Raw genomic sequence first — 20,212 nt, forward strand, 5'->3', positions numbered from 1 at the left:
TAGCTTAATATAACCTGCCACTTTTCTGTTTTTCTCTGACTGAGGACACACTTGTGGAAGAGGAAGACTGTATGAGAATTGGTAGCAAGTGGGAAGTGAATTCTAAAACTTGAAAATTTGAGGATCTACAATTAAATGCTCTCTGTTGAGAGTTTCCTTCTAGAGAATTTCTGTACTGGCATCTAATACCTGCAATTTGTACAACACTTTCCCCTCCCACTAGTCTTTTGCAGTGAAGTACATGGCCTGAGAGAACTTTGCAATTTCTGCTGATGTTGTCAAAGACAGACATTTAAATGCACACTTACAGAAACACCTCCCACTTTCCCGGGCTTGAATACAGTTTATTGTTTCTGCTCCCTGCTTCCTACCTTATTTCCCTTGTTTTGTTCTCTCTAACACTTAGTCTCTCTTTAATTCTTTGAGATGCTGGGTGATGCAGAAGGTTGGCATCACTGTATAAGATAAAGGTTTCTTTCTGCTAGTTCCTGCTTTTTTTTTGTTTTGTTTAGTTCTTTTTCCCTTTTGGTGCTCCTTGTTTCTTGCTTCTCCTCTTTTCTACATGGGTTTTCAATGGGCTGCAGTCCTTTCAGAGTTCTGTCTGCTCTAGCATGGCACTGCAGTTGCCTCAAAGAGTACTTCTGTCAAGGAGCACATCTTTCCAAGAAGACTTTTCCAGCCATATCCCCAGCAATGTCCCCTACCATGTCTCCTTTTCTCCAATTTTGTCTTTTTTACTTATCTTTTATTTTTTCCTTCTGTACATCCTCATGTCTCCTTTTGTGTTTCTTTTTGTGTCTCCTCGTGTGTCTCATATCCCTACTGGCTCTTGCCCTTTCCAAAATATATTTGAGCAAAGGTAGCTTGTGCTTCTCTGACTGGTTGAGGTTCTAATGGATTGATTGTCATTTTCATCCGGTTTGGGGATGGCTGGAATTGACTGTGATTGGCGTCCTCTCACACAGATTACTCCTTCTGCCCTCTGTTGCTGAAGCAGAATAGTGCTCTGTCAGACTGCTCAGTCTGTATGATTTTTTTGCTTTCATGGAAACACAACAAAGCTAAATTTACTCCTTAACACTTATTATATCTCACTGAGAATCCATTGAAATTAGTTTTTCAAGGCTGACCTATAATTGAGCCAATGTCTGGAGAGTTCCCATATATTCAAATTTTCACCATAGCCTGATATGCACCGTTTAAAAGTTTGCCTGAAATTCTCCGATATCCACTTCTTCTCAAGGCTAGTTTTTCATCTCTCTTACACTAACTCATTCCCCTTACCCCTCAAAGGGTGTGCAAAAATTCTCGTTCTTTTTTCTTTTTAGGTAATAGCATTTGAACACCTTGTTTTGTTCTGCACATTTCCCACTTCTGATGTGTGTCAAACCATACTTCTGAAATTTCATATATGTCAGCACCTGTGTGAGAAGAATCACTTCAGTTGTTTCGTACCTCTCAACTTGGATCCATGTCTGACAGATGGAGGCTTTGAAAAGCCATAAATATTGTTGGCACTAGAGTAAGGTGGTGTGGATATGTGTTGCTAGTAATTGGTCTCGGCTTTGTACAAGTGGTTACATGGGCTGGAAGAGCAGCCAGGTGGAAGGTAGCATAATAACATCTGCTGCCATCAAACTCTCCTGGGCATGTCACCATGCTCATGCTGAAACTGTGGGAACTGAAGAGGTCAGTGGTTACATGCTGGGCATTGTGTTTCTGGCACAGAAACAATTCCTAATTTGTGTATACAGGAGCTGGAGCTGAGTTCTCAACTACAGACCTGTTTCTTCTCCCAGAGGAATAAGGAGCTGCTGTAATGACACCATTAGGAAAACATTAAGATCTGTAAATGTAAAGTGTTTTCCTGTCCCTGTGTGTGCTTTGGTTATGTTTCATGTTATGGCTTAAATGCAGTCATGGACATTTACATTCTTCTGTTTCAGAAGCAGATGGAATTAGGAGCTTTGCCAGCCCGTCCCCAAAAGGCTGAGCAGTCAATTTCAGTGTAGAGTCTTCCCTTGCATAATTTTTTTCGGGTTTGAGTGAAATAAGAGTTTAGAATAAAAACAAGTGACAACTTTTCCATGGAATATTAAACCACTGGAATAAATATTGCATTTGATTTCACTGCTTGATTTTTGATGTCTCTGATGTCCTAATGTATAAGTTCTCCACTCAACCCATAAACTTTTCATAGGCAACACTGGAGTTTTATAATTTTGTTACAAACTTCACAATACTTGTGGCTTTGCTTCCCAGTTCATTCCTGCTTCATTCTGCAAACACTTGCAGGCATATAAAAATGTCTCACAGTCTTGCAGTTCCCACTCCCAACTTTTTATTGAGGTACTGTATTGCTACTAGTGTGGTCACCACAAATGTATTAATTTACAGAGCCTGTTCTTCCTGTCATGTTTTCTGCCTTGAACCAGCCTAGAGTTCAGATGTGTAGCTGCTGCCTTCATGTTTCTGTTCTTTATTCCTCCATCTCCAGGAAGAGAATAAAATGTGTGACTGCTTAGATTTGATACATGGGAGCCAGTGTATGGAACCTGGATAGTCTGCCTGCAAGAGCCAGAAAGCACTTGTAGTTCACTGTATCATGTCACACTGATAAATTCTGTGTAACTGTTTCCATGTACTCCCCCATTGTTGTTTATTTTCTTGTACTTAGATTCACAAAATGACAGACTCATCTTGGTTGGAAGGGATCTCTTCAGGTGGCCTAGTCTGGCCCTACTGCTCAAGCAGTGATAGATACAGCCAGCTGCCCAGGATTCTGTCCACTAGGCTGTGACTATCCTTCTAGGATGGAGACTGCAACCTCTTTGGGCAGCCTGTGCCAGTCTTTAACCACCACTGTAGTAAAAAAGATTGGGTTTTTCCTTTTTTTTTTTTTTCTTTTTTGTTTTTAGGCAGAATTTCATGTGTTTTAGTTTGTGCCATTTGGTTCCTGTCCTATCACTGGGCACCATTCAGAGGAGGGTAGTTCACTTTCTCCTTTTATTCCCTCCCATCCCAGGTACTTGCATGCATTGATTAAAAGCTGCCCCTCAGTCTTCTCCAGGCTGAACAGACCCAGTTCTCCCGGCCTCTCCTTATACGAAAGATGCTCCAGTCTCTTTAAAATTTTTGCTGGACTCGCTCCAGTATGTCCACATCTTTCTCATGCTGAGGAGACCAGAACTGGACAGAGTATTGCAGATGTTGCCTCAACAGTGCTGAGTAGAGAAGAATCAAATCCCTTGACCTGTTGGTAACAATCTTCCTATGCAAACTGGGATTTGCTCATAAGAGTGCATTGCTGGCTCATTGTCAGCTTGTTGTCAAGCAGGACCCCATCTGTTCAGCCAATTGTCAGTCCACCTCCTTGTCCAATTATCTAGCCCATACTTTGTCAGTTTGCCCATAAGGATGTTACGGGAGACTGCTCATAAAACTCAAACTTCTGCCATGTGAACTAATAAGTTCCTTTCTAAGAAAGAAAATAATGTGACAGGGAATCATCCCAGTGCTGATCTCTATAGATATACAATGGAATTATCTATCTTTTTCACTGGGGTCATAGCTTTCTAAACTTGTGTTTGCATTTTTTCTCTGTTTCAGGCCGAAATGAGTTGATTGCCCGCTATATTAAGCTGAGAACAGGGAAAACACGCACAAGGAAACAGGTAAGTGCACAGTTTTCCCTGTAAGCATTAGCTTCTTTGGACTACTAGAGATTATGAGGGCTAATGAGAGCAAACCCCTTACTGTTCACTTGTTGTTCATTTCTGGCTTTGCTGGAAAGAGGTTTTTGTCCTGAACTGGTTAACGAGAGTGGTGGGAAGAGTCAGCTCAGGCATTTTACAATTGGATTATAACACTCATGTCTCCCAACCACATAGTGATCCACAATTTTCTTTCTACTGTTAAACAGTGTGTAATTTTATTTCCTTGGTCTGCTAGTGAATGTTTCAATGAACATCAGTGGTTCTCTACATTAAGACTCTTTGTTCAGCCCAGACAGCAATGCTGATATTGAAAATACCTGTTGCACAAGATGAAGAAGAGGAATCTTTATGATTTGGGAGTGACAGCCCAGGCTATGCTGGACAAAGCATTGAGCAACATAGACCTACTTTGGGTAGGGGGCTGGTTGCTGACATTCAGAAGTTCCTTCCAACCTAAATAATTCTATGATTTGTTTCAGCCCACATTAGATATGGAGACGTTATGAGAGTCATTATATAGCAGCAGAGGTTTCTCTTCTCCCAAGAGGAGTCCAAGATTGGGAAACAAAGAGATCAGAACTCCCAGTCCCTGGTTTTAAGGATGAGTTCTTTTTTTTTTAGAGGAGGTCTCTGGCTTGATAAAGCCATTTGAACTGAAAAAGGCCTTAAATGGCCCATCTTTTCTGTCCCTCCACCCCATTTCATGGCACTTCTAAACATAACTTCTCCTTCCAACCCTAAATAACTCCCTATTTCACAAGGTGCCTTAAGTATGTTCACTTCTACAAGAAGCTACTAAATATTCCTCTGGAATGAAAATGGATTTTATCTTTCAATGCAGGTATCTAGTCACATCCAGGTCCTGGCAAGGCGGAAAGCTAGAGAGATCCAAGCCAAGCTCAAGGTAAGATGGGTATTCTTTAAGATATCACACAAGCCCCCCAAGTCAGCCATTCCCTTAAAAATGCATGAGATTAGTCAGTGAACTGTAGTAAACTGGAGAGGAAAAGGTACTTCCCAGGAAGTGTTATGCAAACATTCATTATTGTTGAAGCTCAATGACGTCTGGAGCAATTCTATTTAAAGAATAGAGAAACAATAACTTTTTAAATTTCATGTGTCTTATTTCTACCTCCAGTTTGTACTGTTGTCATCTAAGTCTGAAAGACCCTTAGACTTAAGAGTATGTAAAGAGTGTTTACCTGAGAAGGAGGAGTTTCTAGTTACAAATGCTGCTAGTAACCAATCCTTGGTGGTGTGGTGGCCTTGGGAAAAGGTAGCCTTATAGTTCCTACAGCACCTGTTCCACCTCTACTAGAGGTAATGGTGTGGAGCTGTCCATTGAGAGGAAGCAATAAGCCAGCTGGGATCTTCTCAGTTAAAGTGATGCCAGCTGAATAGACTTTACCCCTTGATTAATTCAGACCTGATTTGAAGAGGCCTGGGCTAATGAGAAAGAAAATTGTTGACTACTTGCTCCAGAAAATCTGTGTTTTCATTTCTATAGGAAAAGCTCTGAGATCACACTAATGAACTGATACCTCTTGACATTTATTTCCACTCACATTTGATGCAGGGAGATGGTTTGTGTGCTCAGACTGAATTGCCAGAAATATTGAGAAGGTCAAGTGCATGTACGACAATTGCACAAGAGGGTGTCCCCCGTTAGAATGTGAACTATCCAGAAAGGTCTTGCTGAGCAGGATGTGATGTCTGGGCCTTGTTATGTTTCACTAAGACAGCCAGAGAAGAAAGGTGAATGCTGACCTTTCTATTTGGTATGGCAATTAGTAATCTGGAAGGGTGTTGCCTTCCCTGATTTTCAGTGCTTCGGGTGGCAGTGATCTCGACAACCCATTCCAACCCTGACTGTTGAGTGGATGGCTGTTAGTATGTGCTTCCTCTTGGCTGTCTGGGCAATTCCTTTCTGAGCACCAGCGGAAACAGACTGTCCTGTGAGTGAACTGTTGGCACTCAGTCTTGACCACTGGTGAAGTGCATGCAACTCTTTTGCAAGCAGTGATTACCTCTAAGCCATGACTGCACCCCCCCATCCCATCCCCAGCCACATTTTAGAAAACTGTGCTATGTCTGTTATTAGCCTGCTGTGTTTCCAGCTGCTCTGATAAAGAGAAGGAGCCACAAATTACAACTATCTAATTCAGTGCACCTAGGTAGGGCTGCCTAAGCTTGAGACCTGTGGTGCTGTTAAGTGGTCAATTCAGGTGGAGGCCTGCTTGAGAGGCAAGTTAGAGTGAGTAGGAAACAACAGCTGCCCAGGGTGTTAAAAGCTTTAGTGCTGCTTATATCTGTAACCTTGATTCTGTTCCTTGTGTGTCACAGCTCTGGGATTTGGCATGATTGAAAAGCCAGTCAGCCGAGCCTGTTTTCCACTTAGCGCACAGGAGCCGGCTGGTTTTGTTCTCAGGGAACGAAGGTGTCTCAGGGAGCTCCATGGAGCCATTGGCTGTTGTCCTTTTACACCACCCAGGCCATGCTGTGAGCTCTGCCCAGCTGCCTGCAGTGAACCCTTCCCCAGTACCAGACTGTTCCTTTCCGCCTGCAGAGGCAAGTCGGTAGCACCGATTTGACTCATTTACTTCTTTGCCTTTGCTGGTCATTTCCATAGAGCAAGGAAATGAAATCATGAAAGATGCTGCTCTTCTTCCAAGTTCCTGCTGATAGCTGTGTGTTCTGTCACTGTTCACTTTTCATACAAGTATAAGTTTTCATATTTATATCCTAGAGATTGGAGCAGCTATGTGATGACTTTTCAGAGCAATTTCTATAATACTTCTGTCTCCACACAAATTGGGGTGTCTTTTTTAAGTGTGCAGTGTCTATAACAGATAGAGATGGAAAATACAGTAAAGCTTGAAGAAAAATCTATTCCCTGAATTCAGTAGTTTTTCCATGCCCTGGGTGGCTAATACATATCACCTGTACTAAGGAGAAAGTGGGGAATTGTGGTGGTGTGGTGATATTATTATCGTTGTCAAGAAGAAAATACAAACATTGAAAATGCTTGGTAAAAGTTTTTACTGGTTTGTTTGTTTGTTTGGATTTTTGTTTGGTTTTGGTTTTTTTCCTGGAAACATGTGAAATGAATACAGAATTGTTAGCTGAAACAGAAAGAAGATGTCCTTTACAAAAACACGCTCTTTCCAGCAGTTTGTCAGGTATTTTAACAAAACAGAAAAACACAACAGAGATTAATAGGTAAAATATTTTCCCTGCTTAGTTTTTTTCCTTTTAACTTTAATATCTCCACAAGTAAATGCATCTTTCCCATAACCCATGTATAATGTCAGGTAGGCAATTTTTCCAGTGAGCAAGTAAGGGAAGGAAATAAATAGCAACTGGGAAATGGTCCTGATGTACGTTATGAAAAAAGCCCCTAGAAAATAATACTTTCCCTTAAAAAATGTAGGTAATCCTTGAATTATTCCCTAAAGCATCATTTAAACTGGATTCTGAAAAACTTTCTTATAGCTTTGGAGAACACTAGGAACTTTCTCAGCAATTAAAATGTTTTCCTTTCATTCACTTGAATAGTACTAACAGAAGTAACAGATGCTCTAAAAAAAAAAGATACATAAGTTTTTCCCATTCCTACTGATCATTCCACTTGAACATTAGCATTTATTCTTTAGGGTTTTTTATGCCTCCTCCACATAATGTTTTTGTGTTTGATGCATTAGAATCCCTGGACTTTAAACTTTAGAAAATTTTAGATAGATTGGAGAGGTTAGAGAAAATGGAGATCCAAGGGTGAGAACTTACTGCAGTTCAGTGAATGCAAGTGGGAAGTGAGAATTCCTGGAAAAGACAGCAAGAGTGTACCTCTTTCAGCAGTTTCTACAAGCTGTGAATTCTTCTGTGCCATTGTAATTACAGTGTCACAGATAAACGTTGAGTGTTTGAAGGATAAAGATTAATTGTAGGGGATGTAGAAGGAAAGGCAGAATTTGGGGATGTGCTTCTGTTTGTCTGTTTATTCCTTGGAAGAAGAAATGAAGAATACTATTTGTTTTATACATACATCACTCACTAGTGGTTGCACTGTAACTGCATAGAAAAGTGTGTGTAAATCCACAGTCCTGTTAAAATAAAAAAGGGAATGTCCTTGCCTTGCATATGTGCTATGGAGATTATTAAGGTTTCAAGTTTCTCTGGAGATGGGAATAAAATTATCAACTCTACCTGATACTAATGCAGTCCCAAATTAAAGTAGTCTTTTGCAGTGATAATGACATTCTCTTTTTGTGAACTTGTGTTTAGAGGGATTTATTTTTTAATTGATAGTAAAGAGTCTTTCCCATTGAATATTCTTACCAATTATTAAAACACAAGAGTGAACTAGAGTTGTACTTTCCACAACAAAACTTTTCAGCTATGTGGCTGAAAGCTACAGAATGGATAAATGCTCAGCAGTCTTTAAATAGCATTTCATAAAGGATGATAATTCACATATGAAGCTATAGTAAAGAATGAAAGACTTACATGGTTTGAAGTGTTCTTAGGACAGTTATTGGTGAATTTGCTGCCCAGGTTTTCAGAGATGCTTGTTTTCTGCAAAGAAACTGATGACAATCCTGGCTATAGAGTATTAGAGCAGGCAATTTGTCAGTCATTATAGTAACTGGTTTTTTGGTTTCTGCTCTTCTCCATAGGATCAGGCAGCTAAAGATAAAGCCATGCAGAGTATGGCTACAATGTCATCTGCCCAGATTATCTCTGCAACTGCCTTCCATAGTAAAATGGCCTTGCCTGGTCTCCCACGACCAGCCTACCCTGCTGTTTCTGGGGTGAGTGAATCAGTGTCTTAGTGGAGTTTGGCTGAAGACATTTGAGTATTTGAAAGGGTGTCGGGACCTGCTCAGGAAAATCCTGAGAACATCAGACAGAATGGGCCAAAAGGCATTGTCTATGTAAAATAAATCTGTTATATGGCTTCAACAGTTTGGGTCTGATTCTTTGCTCACACTGATGTAAAACAATAAGTTTTCACTATATATGTTTTTTAATCATACAAGTGAAAGAACAATAAGTTCCTTTGGATTTTTATCTGCCTGAAATGTTTTTAGGTGTCTTTATCACTTTCTTAGTACAGGATCTTGTTGAATTAAAACATTTTAGGCCATCCTGACCCTTTCTCAAGATTATAATTCCCAAGCTCATCCTGAGTGCTTAGATTACAAACAGATGGCCATTACATAAAATCTTTAATGGAGGAGGCCTGTCGACATCCCCTAAACTATGAGTTGGGCCTAGTGTGCTTTTGCTGGGCATTGGTTTCTGCTGAAATACTTTCCAGCTTTCCTGGGGAAAATGGTCCTTTCAACAGAGTGAGTATCACTAGAGCTTTAGAGATGGAGGCACAAGGTCCATATATATATTATTTAACATTGAAGCCCACTATCAGTTTCTTGCATGTCAACAGTAGTAGTGTGTAGAAAGAAAACAAAAGTGAGTCAGTACGTCCCTAAGAATGAAACCAGGAATGTAGGAAGAAGAGGTACAGCTCAGTCACGTATTTGAAAGTCTGCGAGCTTGCAGTTCCTCAGAAAGGAGCAAGCCTTGCTTTTCATGTCTTTCCTAAGAGCAGTGACTTTTGTTTATATGTTGTTCTCTTGCAGTTTTGGCAAGGAGCCTTGACAGGCCAAGCTGGATCTTCCCAAGAGTAAGTATTCCTTCATGTGAGCATCCAAAGCAGATGGTTCTGCTGCTTTCTCTGCTGCCTGAGGAACACCATTAGCTATTGCAAGATCTATAAAATGCTAAGATAATGTAGTAAGGCAGATGCCTTGACTGTGGATCTGAGACAGGAATAGACTTTAGTGACACGATAGGAAAGACTGCACTGACAAGGTGTGGGGCATGCACAGACAACTGGCACCTTTTATTGGCATATTCTCCCTAAACATCCCCATAGCAAATCTTGTGCAATCCCAAAATGCTTTTCCTTTGCATTCCTAATGTGTCCCATACCATCCAGGCAGTAACCCCTCTCAGTGTATAAGGTTTGTGAGACTGCCCAGCTGGCTCACTGGGTAGGTTTCACAGCTGGAGATGAGCCTTGGATGGGCTGATGATTCACTAGTAATGGCCCTGAGTGTAGTGGTCAGAGTGTTATTCAGGTTGCTCCGTCTGCTGCTGTTTCCCTGTGCTCCTTTGTTTGTGTGGAGGCACACCTTTTATCACATAACCTACCAGGAGCAATTTAAGCAAAATTTAAGGAGGAACAGCTGAAAGGGTGTATGTTCTTTGCCTATCGTGGTACTATTGCTAATGTTTGTGGAGCAAATCAGGAAACAGATACTATAAAAATATCTTGAGGGGAAAATGTCTAGTAAAAGAATGGAAGCCATCCTAAGAGAAATAAAAGTAGGTTTTATACCTTAAGCTAGAAAATGAACAGGGAAGCATCAGTGTGAGAAGTTCTTTTAGAGACTGATGTATCTGCCACCCTGCTGTCAGGTGCTGTCTCCAGATCTTCATTTTTCTTGCAGTAGTGTAAAAAAATGAAGCTGAGCTGTCTTGAATGCTAGCTTCAGTTCTATTGATGTTGAATGTCTCTAAATTTGGGTCTGAGAGACATACAGCCCAGAACTATATCCACCTGCATAAATATAAAACTATTTGTAGTTGAAAGGAAAGGATAAGTCAATGGGCACCAGCATATTAAGAGGCTGATAAAAGGATCTCAGGAAAACAAATCTGGTGGGAGACACTGTTGAAGACCTGCAGGGAAATCTTAATTAGTCTAGTCCTGGTTGCTTACTGTTTTTTGAGTCTTTCCCCATGATCCTCTTTTGCCAACACAGGAAGATAATTTCCAAAAGACATTTATGCTACTTTCTCCTTCAGAAGAAATACTAGATCTAATCTGTGCAAATAGCTGGTTAAGAATATTTTTGTTTGTTTGTTTGTTTGTTTGTTTGTTTGTTTTTTTAATTAACCACCTCTCTTTGTGTACTTCTGTAGTGTGAAACCTTTTTCTCAACAACCTTATGCTGTACAGCCTCCACTTCCATTACCAGGTAGGTAAGGAAATGTAGTACCTTTGAAATCATATTCCAGCTCCAAAAACAGCCAACACTTTAAAAAATCTGAAAATTAATTTTAAAAATTACCTATTACAACATTTCAGTGAGCTGAAGCTTTTTAATATTGTTTTATTTTACAAAACTTTTTTCTTGCTTTATATTGGTTGTGTTGGGTTTTTTTCTTCCTGGCTCAGCAGAATATAGAAGTTTACTGCTCTTCCACCATGCTGCATGTTCTAGAACACTTTTCTCCATCACAACATGATTGCCTTCCTAATTTCTTATTAAGTGGAATAACAGATGTCTTTTCCTTCTTAGCTTCCCCATCTTGAGAGGTTAATGATGACACTTCATTTTGATACTAAGCAGTTTATTTCACTGCTCCTTTAGGGCTCAATCTAGGTCCTTTCAAAATTACTGAACATTTTTTCTCTGATGTCAAAACCCAGGTAGATTGTCTTTTACATCGTTACCTACCCTGATAGTAACTGACCAGCCATTTAGAGCACAGGTAGACCTTGCGAATGATATTTTTGCATGATGAATGAAGTCATAAGAAAATGTAATGAGTCAGCTTTCATATCAGGTGCTCTGCTGGAAAGCTATTACTGACTTTTCTCTTTCTAAATTTTGTTATATAAATCCTGTGTGCTTAGGGTTTGAATCTCCTACCGGCCTCTCACCTTCCCCATCAGCACCAGCTTGGCAAGGACGAAGAGTTGCTAGCTCCAAACTTTGGATGTTAGAATTCTCTGCATTCTTGGAACAACAACAAGACCAAGACACAGTAAGAAATACACCTGACTTCCACCCCTCATTAATTTTTGGTGTTCAAGTAACTCCTGTTCATCTCATCATGGATTTGTTACACTACTCCATGTCTATGGAAATACTTGCTTCATTGCTCTTCAGAGAATAGAAAGCCATCTTTGGGAAACACCACAAATCCTTCTTTTAGAGGATCGATGGTGATAGAGCCAGCTCTGTGCAATGTGCTTCTGGTCGCCCTCTCCAGGATCAGGGTGTTCACATACCAGAGCTCAAGGCACTGAGGTCATAAGCCCCTGCTGGGCTGTTCTAGCTGTCCTGTTCAGCCTTGTAAGAAATATTCCAATATAGAACCCAAAATCAGATGATGGTAAGATCACATAAAGCCACGTATTTCTCTGCTGTGCTAGGAACTTAAATCTAAGGGGCAACTGGGATGAATTTGCATTAATGGGTTTCTACGGTGCCACCTATAAAATGGAAGTAGTAAGATTTTCCTGTCTCACTAAACCTTGAGGTACTGCATCTTAAGATGCACTTTGGTGATGGGCTGAGATAGGAAAGTTCAGAAAAGGTAATATTATTTGGCTGGTACCTTGCTGTGGAATTTCAGGCTCTTCATATGACAGGAACATTGATGTTTTACTGAGTGACCTGTCACAGGAAACACTCTGTATCTCAGGTTATTTCAGACTACATAGCAGTAGCATGAGGCAGTGGTTTAGGAGTGAGTATACGAAGAAAAAAGCCAACAATAAAGTTTCAGAGAAGCATGAATGTATTGATAGGAAGGAAAGAACAGCATGAGCTGGTATTAGCAGAGATATTTCTGTTAATTTCTTCTTCCTTTTAGAAAATGTTGTCAAATCTTCACTAACTTCCAGTAGTCTTCTGAAGAACAATCAGTGTTCAGTATGTACTGAAAGGTACTGAACAACTCCCTAAATCCATGTTTTTCCTCTTTTTGCAGTATAACAAACACCTGTTTGTGCACATTGGGCAGTCAAGCCCCAGCTACAATGACCCCTACCTCGAGGCAGTGGATATCCGGCAGATCTATGACAAGTTCCCTGAGAAAAAAGGGGGCCTGAAGGAGCTCTTTGAAAGGGGGCCAGCTAATGCCTTCTTCCTTGTCAAATTCTGGGTAAGAGAGGGACCCTTTGTAGGGTACCCATTTGCTGTGAATTTCCCACTTTAAAGGCAGTGACCTCATTCGCTGTACCTTCCAACACATTTTTCCCTGTGCAGGCAACTTAATACAGCCATGACTGTCACTGGAGATCTTTCCTTGGCTGCACAAGGTACACTTTCTGGCCTGCAGCAAGATATATCTTTCACATTGTCATCTTTAGAACTGTTCTTGACTACTGTCTGGAGATTTTGTTTGGTAGTGGTGACTTGGGCCCATTAGATTTTTAGTTTATGTATAAGTAAAGAATTCAGAGGAAATTATTCTTTGCATACTCATATATGTTCACTTCTCTCAGTGTTGTGTAACTTCTGAGTCAGAAGCAATATTTTTCCATCTCTTCTCCTGTCTCATTAGCTGCATTTTGTGTTATCCAAGTACTAATAATTTACAGATGCATGTTTACTGCTGGCACTAGGACAGACAAAAGATGAGAGACATAATGAAATTGGATTATGCTGATATTATGTTACTGAAATGACTTCTGGTAATTTGGAAGAAATCAGCCTGGCAGAAGCTTACTCACTCAATTTGGATATTTGTGATTTAGCTGAAATTTGCAGAGCTGTGTGATTGTGCTTCAGGGTACTAACAAAATGACTTTGGTGACCAATATTATCATAAGTATTACAAAATTAAAAATAATAGGTTCTTGGGGCAGTTGCACACTAGATGGCTGAGGGAATGTGTAGTGGGGTTTGGAGCCTTTCACCTTGAGTTTATCTCTTAAAATTCAGGATATATTATAAGTTTACCATTTATAATCCTCAGGTCAGGAGTGAGATGATGGAGAAATAAGCTTTCATGTCTCATACTCTATGTATAAACTGGTGCTAGAAAGCCTCCTAACTGATGCTTTCAGGAGGAAGAATTAACTTAAGTGCCTTGATATGTAACTTCCCAGCTGTCCCAAGCCTAGGCTTTCCAGAAATGAGTTGGAGAATGTTGCTGGGAGTCTGCTGCTCAAGTGTCTGTGCCTAGAGCATTGATTCCTGATGATTCTTGGAGACACATAATTTTGCTATCTGCAGACTGTGTGCTACTGAGTTGGGCCTCTCATGGGATTAACCTCTGTCAAAGTACAACAAGGCCTACTTGGGAAGGTCAAAACAGACGGTGAAAGATCAGCTCTGTTCTGGCTGGGAAAGACAGCAGCACCTTACTGAGAAGCATATCTTTTGGCAGAGTACCCTTTGAAAGGTAGTGATTGCCTTTTGTGCTTCAGAAGTTTCAAGAACCAAAAGGAAGAGCTTAGAGGGAGATGTTACATAGGGAGAGAATAAAACACTTTGAATTCCTTGACTTGAAGAGAAAGAAATCATAATGAACTTGTGGTCTGGTGTGATTGTGATTTTATTTATCAAAACTGACAGTGTGCTTTTCTGCTTTTGTGATTTGGTTTGGGGATTGTGATAATTTGTTTTTCAGTATCAGAAGGATAAATGTGGCCTATGCTTCATGTCAGACATCAGGCTTTTGAAAGATTTACATGGATGTCATTATGTTGGACTCTTTCTGGACCCATGTGAGGTGTCTATTCAGAGGGTATCAACTGACTGGAATTTAGCTTGCATAAAGAGATGTGACATAGGATTTGAAAGACCTTTACTCCAATGTGTACATGATGTTGTCAGGCTCTGCAATTCTACACTTGTAAGGAGAGTAATATTTCTGGCCTTGATTTAATATTTTGACTTTTCGATTCCTTTTTTTGGTACCCTTGCATTGTTGTATCCCATCTGGAGTTAACATTGGGTTTTATTGGTGGCAACATTACAAGTTGTCACTTAGAAATAAACGAAGTTTACAAATGAAGTCATTGGTTGAATGGAAGTTTCTAAGCCTTTAAGGAAGTAAATAAATAAATAAACACTTTCCACAGGTATGGCAATTTGATTTTAAAAAGATTAACAGCAGAAAACTAGATTTCAGCAGAAAATTTATATCCCGCTGCATTTTTATAATTGTAGCAGTATGTGCTAGGGTGCTTTTTAATTTTGCTGCCTGATAGCTCTGGACAACTATATAAATATGCTGTTGATGTTCAAAGAAGCACTGAATAAAGCAACTACTACACTGTTGAATTTATAGAATCACTTTAGGATAAAAGTATTATCCAAAAGCAAATTACTGATAACCTTAAACTTGGTGAATAGAATTAAATAACTGGAAGGGGTGTTTTGAGACATGAAGTTATGAATGATTTCTCAAAGGTTCTGAACTAAAGTTGTGGTTGCAGGTGACAAAGACTTTAAAACCACAAGGAATGAATAAGTTGCATTTGTATATATGCAGTTTTAGGCTTGAAGAACATGGGGCATGAACCTGCCATTGCTACACTAAGCACTGAATATACCAGATGATCTGTTGTGCACCAGAAACCTAACTCTATAAACACCAGGGTTGGGGTTTCTTGACATCTCTGGTAGCACTTAGGATCTAATATGACTGAGAAAGGGATGTTCATGTTTGTTCCTGTTGGAATTTAAGTTATTTATACAATAGCTAAGAGTTAAAAGTTGATTACTTTGAAACAAAAGCAGTGTTTGCAATTCTTCCTTGAATTTGGCATTGGGAATTTGGTACAATGAACTAACTCTTGGACTTGGACTGACAGGTTGTGTGTGACATCTCTGTGACATTTCTCTGTGCTCCAAGTGCATTCTAGCACATGACAATTAATGTGAGACATTAGCCTCCCAACACATGGGCAGTGGCAGCTCTGCTCTTTTCCAGTGTAATATTATCTCTACCACCTGTTACTTGCCTCTCCCCATGAACGCCTCCTATATGCATCGTTATTAATAGTTTGGGCAAGAGGCGTTTTCAGGGCTTTGCGCGTTAGAATGGTGCACTTGCATCTTGAAACTTTCAGTAGCTGTGAGACTCTGGATGGAGGACAGAAGGAAAATGACAAACCAGGAATTCAGGACAGGCAGTACTTTGTACAGAGCAGCCATCTGCAGAAGGGTGGATCGGGGGAATTTCTTGAGAGAGCTGTCCTGCCAATATTTGTAGGAATTTCTTCTTGGTGATATGCAAACTGAACCAGTCAAAACACTGTTTTCTTTCAGCTAAATATATTATACTTTTGTATAAGGTGCTGAAGAGGTGGCCTGGAGACTGATGTCCTCCACTTGGCTTCTCTCCTGTCACAAGCAAATCTTGTCAAAGCAGCAGCAGTGCAAATTCCCCTTGGCACCCTGCCTTGCCCACTGTATGTCTTCAATCCTGACCTGGCAGAAACTGCTTGGAGAGCAAGGAGATGGCAATTCAGTTCCCATGTCCATTCTGTCCTTGATACTCCTTCAGAGGCAACAAACAAGGCAGCAGCTAGCAATAGAGATTTTTATGATCTTTGCACACACTAATTTCTGCTACCATCACCTCCAGTTGCTGCCCTATGTAAGGGAATTCTGCCTATAACCCTTCTTTCATCAGAGTTATTCCCCACAGTGTTCAACAGTATAGAGGCTGTTGGCAGCAAAAGGCAGATTGAAAGACTGAATTGCTGAGGAGTCTGTCTGCTGGATGTCAGAATAGCACAGTTCTGCTGAGCCAGCTAAGTCGCAGCTCCCCATACTGCTAGCAGGGGTATCTTTGGCTAGATTGGGAACTCTTCCCACTTTTTTGGAGGCTGAACCTGCAGTGGCTCAAGTTTTGCACTGTTCTTAAAAAAATGTTCAGCATATGCCTTTCTACTGACCACGTGGAACCTCTGCTCAAGATATCAGCAAGCTATTGTTTCTTATGGCATTTAATGCCACCTGAACTCTTGTCTAATCATTGCTTTTCAAAGCCTCAGTTAAACTGAAGGCTGAGTCTCAAAGGCCACATTTCCCTTTGTGAAGAGTTTCAAAGAACTTTTGGGAATGAGGCCTTTCTCAGTAATTAGTTGTGAAACTCACTCCCACCAAAGAACAGACAAAAATCTTGGTTTAATATGTGGTTAGGACAGTGCACAGTGCCAGCTTTTCTGTAGTTCTTTCTTGGGGTTGCAGAAGTTACGTGATACATTCAAGCTCATCAGAGTTGTTTTCAATTGCTAAGACTCAGATCACCAAAGATTTTAAAAAATAGAAAGTAATACTAACTTACTGAGGGATACTACGCTTTTCCCTGAACAAATCCCTTCTCTTCCATCTAGAAATCTTGTCTTGTAGGTATTTAAAAGTTCTGCTTACTTTTCTGGAAAGGAGAAAATCTCAGGTGTTTCCCCCAAAGCAGGTAGGTCCAGTCTTGCATGTAATACGTAGATCTCTGATGTGCTGTATCACAGACCTCAGTGATTATAGTTTCAGCATATTTGGAAGTCATCAGGCAAGCTATGGATAAGTGTGTCATCTGTGTTGAGCTTGCACAGCAAATTGAATACATCCCAGTACCTTCCTTGAGAGAGCGGGAACCATAAGTAAATAAGCTGTAAGGCCAGCAGTGTGTGTCTGAGGTGCTGAAGCTCCATTGTCCTGTAAAGCATGAACTGGAGCCCTCAGCAAGCTGCTAATGTCATTCCCCAGAGTTGCTGATATTCCATGTATGTATGTTTATGATCTGAGATTTTCAGAGGTGACAGGAAGTGGGTACACAGCTCTTGATGACTCACCACCCTGTCTGATGGGCCCAGCCCATAATACGGGACAAGCTGTAGAAGAAAAGGTGCTGTGTAAATGTCACGGAGTTCCAACATGATCCCATTGCTTCACTGCAACAGGACTTCCAGGAATCTGATTGTACGTAATGTCGGTGAATGCTGATGACCCTTTAATTCAAATAGTATTACCATATTTTTTCTTATTGCCAAATAGTTCAGTGTGGATTAATTAGATGTTAATTAGCTGTGAAATTGATGGAAGACTTGTCAAATTGTGGAGGCACCTAAAGTGGCTTCTTAGTGCTAGTAAAGCTTTTCTCATGAAGTGGAAATAGCACCTTTCTGCTTTGCCTCATATTGACTGCATTTATCTTTTAATTTCCCAGTAAGTCTTAAGAAGAATGTAACCTTAACTTTACTAATGAGACCCTGAAAATGTTTGTCTGGTTCTGCAGTGAGAGCCTCTGCTATGTTTATGTAGCAGTGGTCTGACCAAGCCTCTGTAGCCTTGACCCTTTGTTCTTTTTGACTCCATGGGACAATTTTTTTGGAAAAGCGGAATCGAGTCCATGCATCGTGTTTATCGCTCCCAAGGGAAATAGCTGAAAAATATTGCAAAGGACTTAGTCTAGTTCCTCTTTGGAGAAGGGAAGGCATTAATCTTTATTCAGACAGTTGGAGTGTGGGTGAAATATACACAATATAGTTAGTTGCATTGACATGGAAATGAGTATTACAGTAACTCAGTAAAACCTGGACCAGAATAGAGTAGCACTGCTATTCTGTAATACAGGTACATTTGTGGTACAAAGAAAGTAGTTGTATAACTATAGTTATTTGATATCAAGGTCTTCAGCATGACCATAATAATTCACTTGGCATCCTGAATTATGACGAAGTCTATTATGCCTATGCCCTGAGCTACCAGGTAAAGCTAGCCTGGATTTGCCCATATATGCTCTTCCAGTGTAGACAAACCGTTGGAGCTGAACACTTCATTAGTCATTTAGGTGGTCATGACAATGTACGAGCTTCCAATCTTCCTCTAGCTGTCGTTTCCAAGTTTTGTGCTGTTATGCTCTCCATTAAGAGCCCTGTGAGCAGAGTGAAAGCTACGTCCGTCCCTCATGCTGCTGTCTTTGTGTCCTCAACTTTTGTGGTGGCACAAAGGCAGCAGCAAGCTCACGTGTCTGCAGAAGGGGAGAAAGCTTGACTGGCACTTTCTAGATTGACTTAAACCTTTTGTGAACAGCATTATCTCATGGCAGAGAAGAGACGGGTATTTTGCATGGCAGAGAAAGGGGGGCATTCTTTATTGTGGTGATCCTATTCCAGTGCTAGCATTGCTTGCCCTAAGTTTTGCTCTAGATCTCAGATAGAAAAACCCTTCACTGACATTGGCTAAGAAAAGCATGCTAGAATGGCATGTAATGCTGTCCTATTCACACTGTATCCACTGTAGCAGGAACACACTCTCTTCAATTTCCTCTTCCCCTTAGTTCATCTGGAAGAATAAAATAGTCTGAAGTAACCTGTGGGAACTGATTCTTGCTTTTATGCTGATATAAACTAGAACCTGGGCTTATGGAGCACAAGAAGCTCTACCCTTTCAGTTTTGAAAGTAAGAAAGCTGAGCTGGGCATTCCCACGCCCCCTCTTGTATTTCCAGAGCTTAAGGGAACCACCTTTTCATAACTGTGGCTCGAATGACCCCTGGTGGAAGCTTCAGACAGCCAAGATTTTTAGGAGTTAGGTCCCAGTAGGAGGCTTCGGTTGGCCAACCTGAGGCACCCACATTTGAAAACTGTGGCTGCTAATGGAGATGGGTTTGCATTCAGGTGGAACTGAGCTAGATCCATCAGCAACCTACATTCCTTATTGCATTCTGTCTATTTGCATTCTTTATATCACAGTACTTGAGCCTAATGTGTGTGTGTGTGTGTGTGTACTCACACAGTCCTTTTCTCTGCTATCTCTTTTCCCTTACCTACACGCATACCTAAGGGAGAAACACTTTATTACTGTTGCTTTTCCCTTATTTTCCTTCCTTAGTGAGGCATCCCAGTCACGCCTGTTTGTTGCACTGCTCTGTCTCTGCAGTGCCCTCCTTTCTGCTCTCCACATGCTTTGTGAGCAAGCTGTGTTATATGTTTTTAATGTTGAGGATATTCCAGTGTGTATGCAAATCCCCACCACCATTTTCTGATGCACACTGATCTGCTTAAGGAGCTTGGAACACTCCAATACTTAACTATCTTGGCTGTGTAAGGTAATGGTGAAAAAATACCACAACTATTTATTGATAACCATCTATTTGCCCCCCCCCTTTTTTTTGGCAGGCTGATTTGAATACCAATATTGAAGATGAATCTAGGTCTTTCTATGGTGTTTCCAGCCAATATGAGAGCCCAGAAAACATGGTCATTACCTGTTCCACCAAAGTGTGTTCCTTTGGAAAGCAGGTGGTAGAGAAAGTAGAGGTAAGAAGCAGGCACCTGGGTGCAAGGTTCTCCCTGGTTGCTGGTTTTTTACTTCAAATATTTGCATCCTACGTATATCTCAAGATAAAATATATCCCATGCTTCTTGTCAGAGAGATGGATGCCATAGATTATGATTTCTGAGACATGCAGGTATAAGATCGCTCCAGTCTGCAACGTGACCTTGTCTCAGGAGTTCCTTGAAGGTCCGGGAGTGTTTGTTATTTTTTGTTATTTTTCCCTTAAATCTCAGTTTCTGAAGATATGCAAATATATAAGGCTCTTAGCTCTGGTGATTCTCTGGTTTTTTAGGGGAAGCAAAGGAAAACTAGGAAACAGACCCTTGTTTTGAACTGCAAAAAGGTGGAAACAAAGAGGCAACACCTCACTCTCATTAGTGTTTTTAAACAAATCATTTAT

General features: G+C 40.6%; 1 protein-coding gene across 3 annotated transcripts in view; it reads left to right on the forward strand.

The window, feature by feature from the left end:
• Window positions 1–20,212, forward strand: part of TEAD4 (TEA domain transcription factor 4) — a 51,732-nt gene that overhangs the window by 27,473 nt on the left and 4,047 nt on the right. For 2 of the 3 annotated variants that reach the window (XM_032680046.1, XM_032680045.1), the window contains exons 4-11: window positions 3,610–3,674; window positions 4,558–4,620; window positions 8,390–8,524; window positions 9,356–9,399; window positions 10,704–10,759; window positions 11,422–11,552; window positions 12,504–12,677; window positions 19,653–19,793. In XM_032680046.1, the coding sequence (XP_032535937.1) occupies window positions 3,610–3,674; window positions 4,558–4,620; window positions 8,390–8,524; window positions 9,356–9,399; window positions 10,704–10,759; window positions 11,422–11,552; window positions 12,504–12,677; window positions 19,653–19,793 (809 nt within the window). The remainder of the gene's footprint in view (window positions 1–3,609; window positions 3,675–4,557; window positions 4,621–8,389; window positions 8,525–9,355; window positions 9,400–10,703; window positions 10,760–11,421; window positions 11,553–12,503; window positions 12,678–19,652; window positions 19,794–20,212) is intronic. The other variant, XM_032680047.1, reaches the window with a different exon arrangement.

The sequence above is a fragment of the Chiroxiphia lanceolata genome, chromosome 2 (assembly GCF_009829145.1).
Source record: "Chiroxiphia lanceolata isolate bChiLan1 chromosome 2, bChiLan1.pri, whole genome shotgun sequence".
Lineage (NCBI taxonomy): Eukaryota > Metazoa > Chordata > Aves > Passeriformes > Pipridae > Chiroxiphia > Chiroxiphia lanceolata.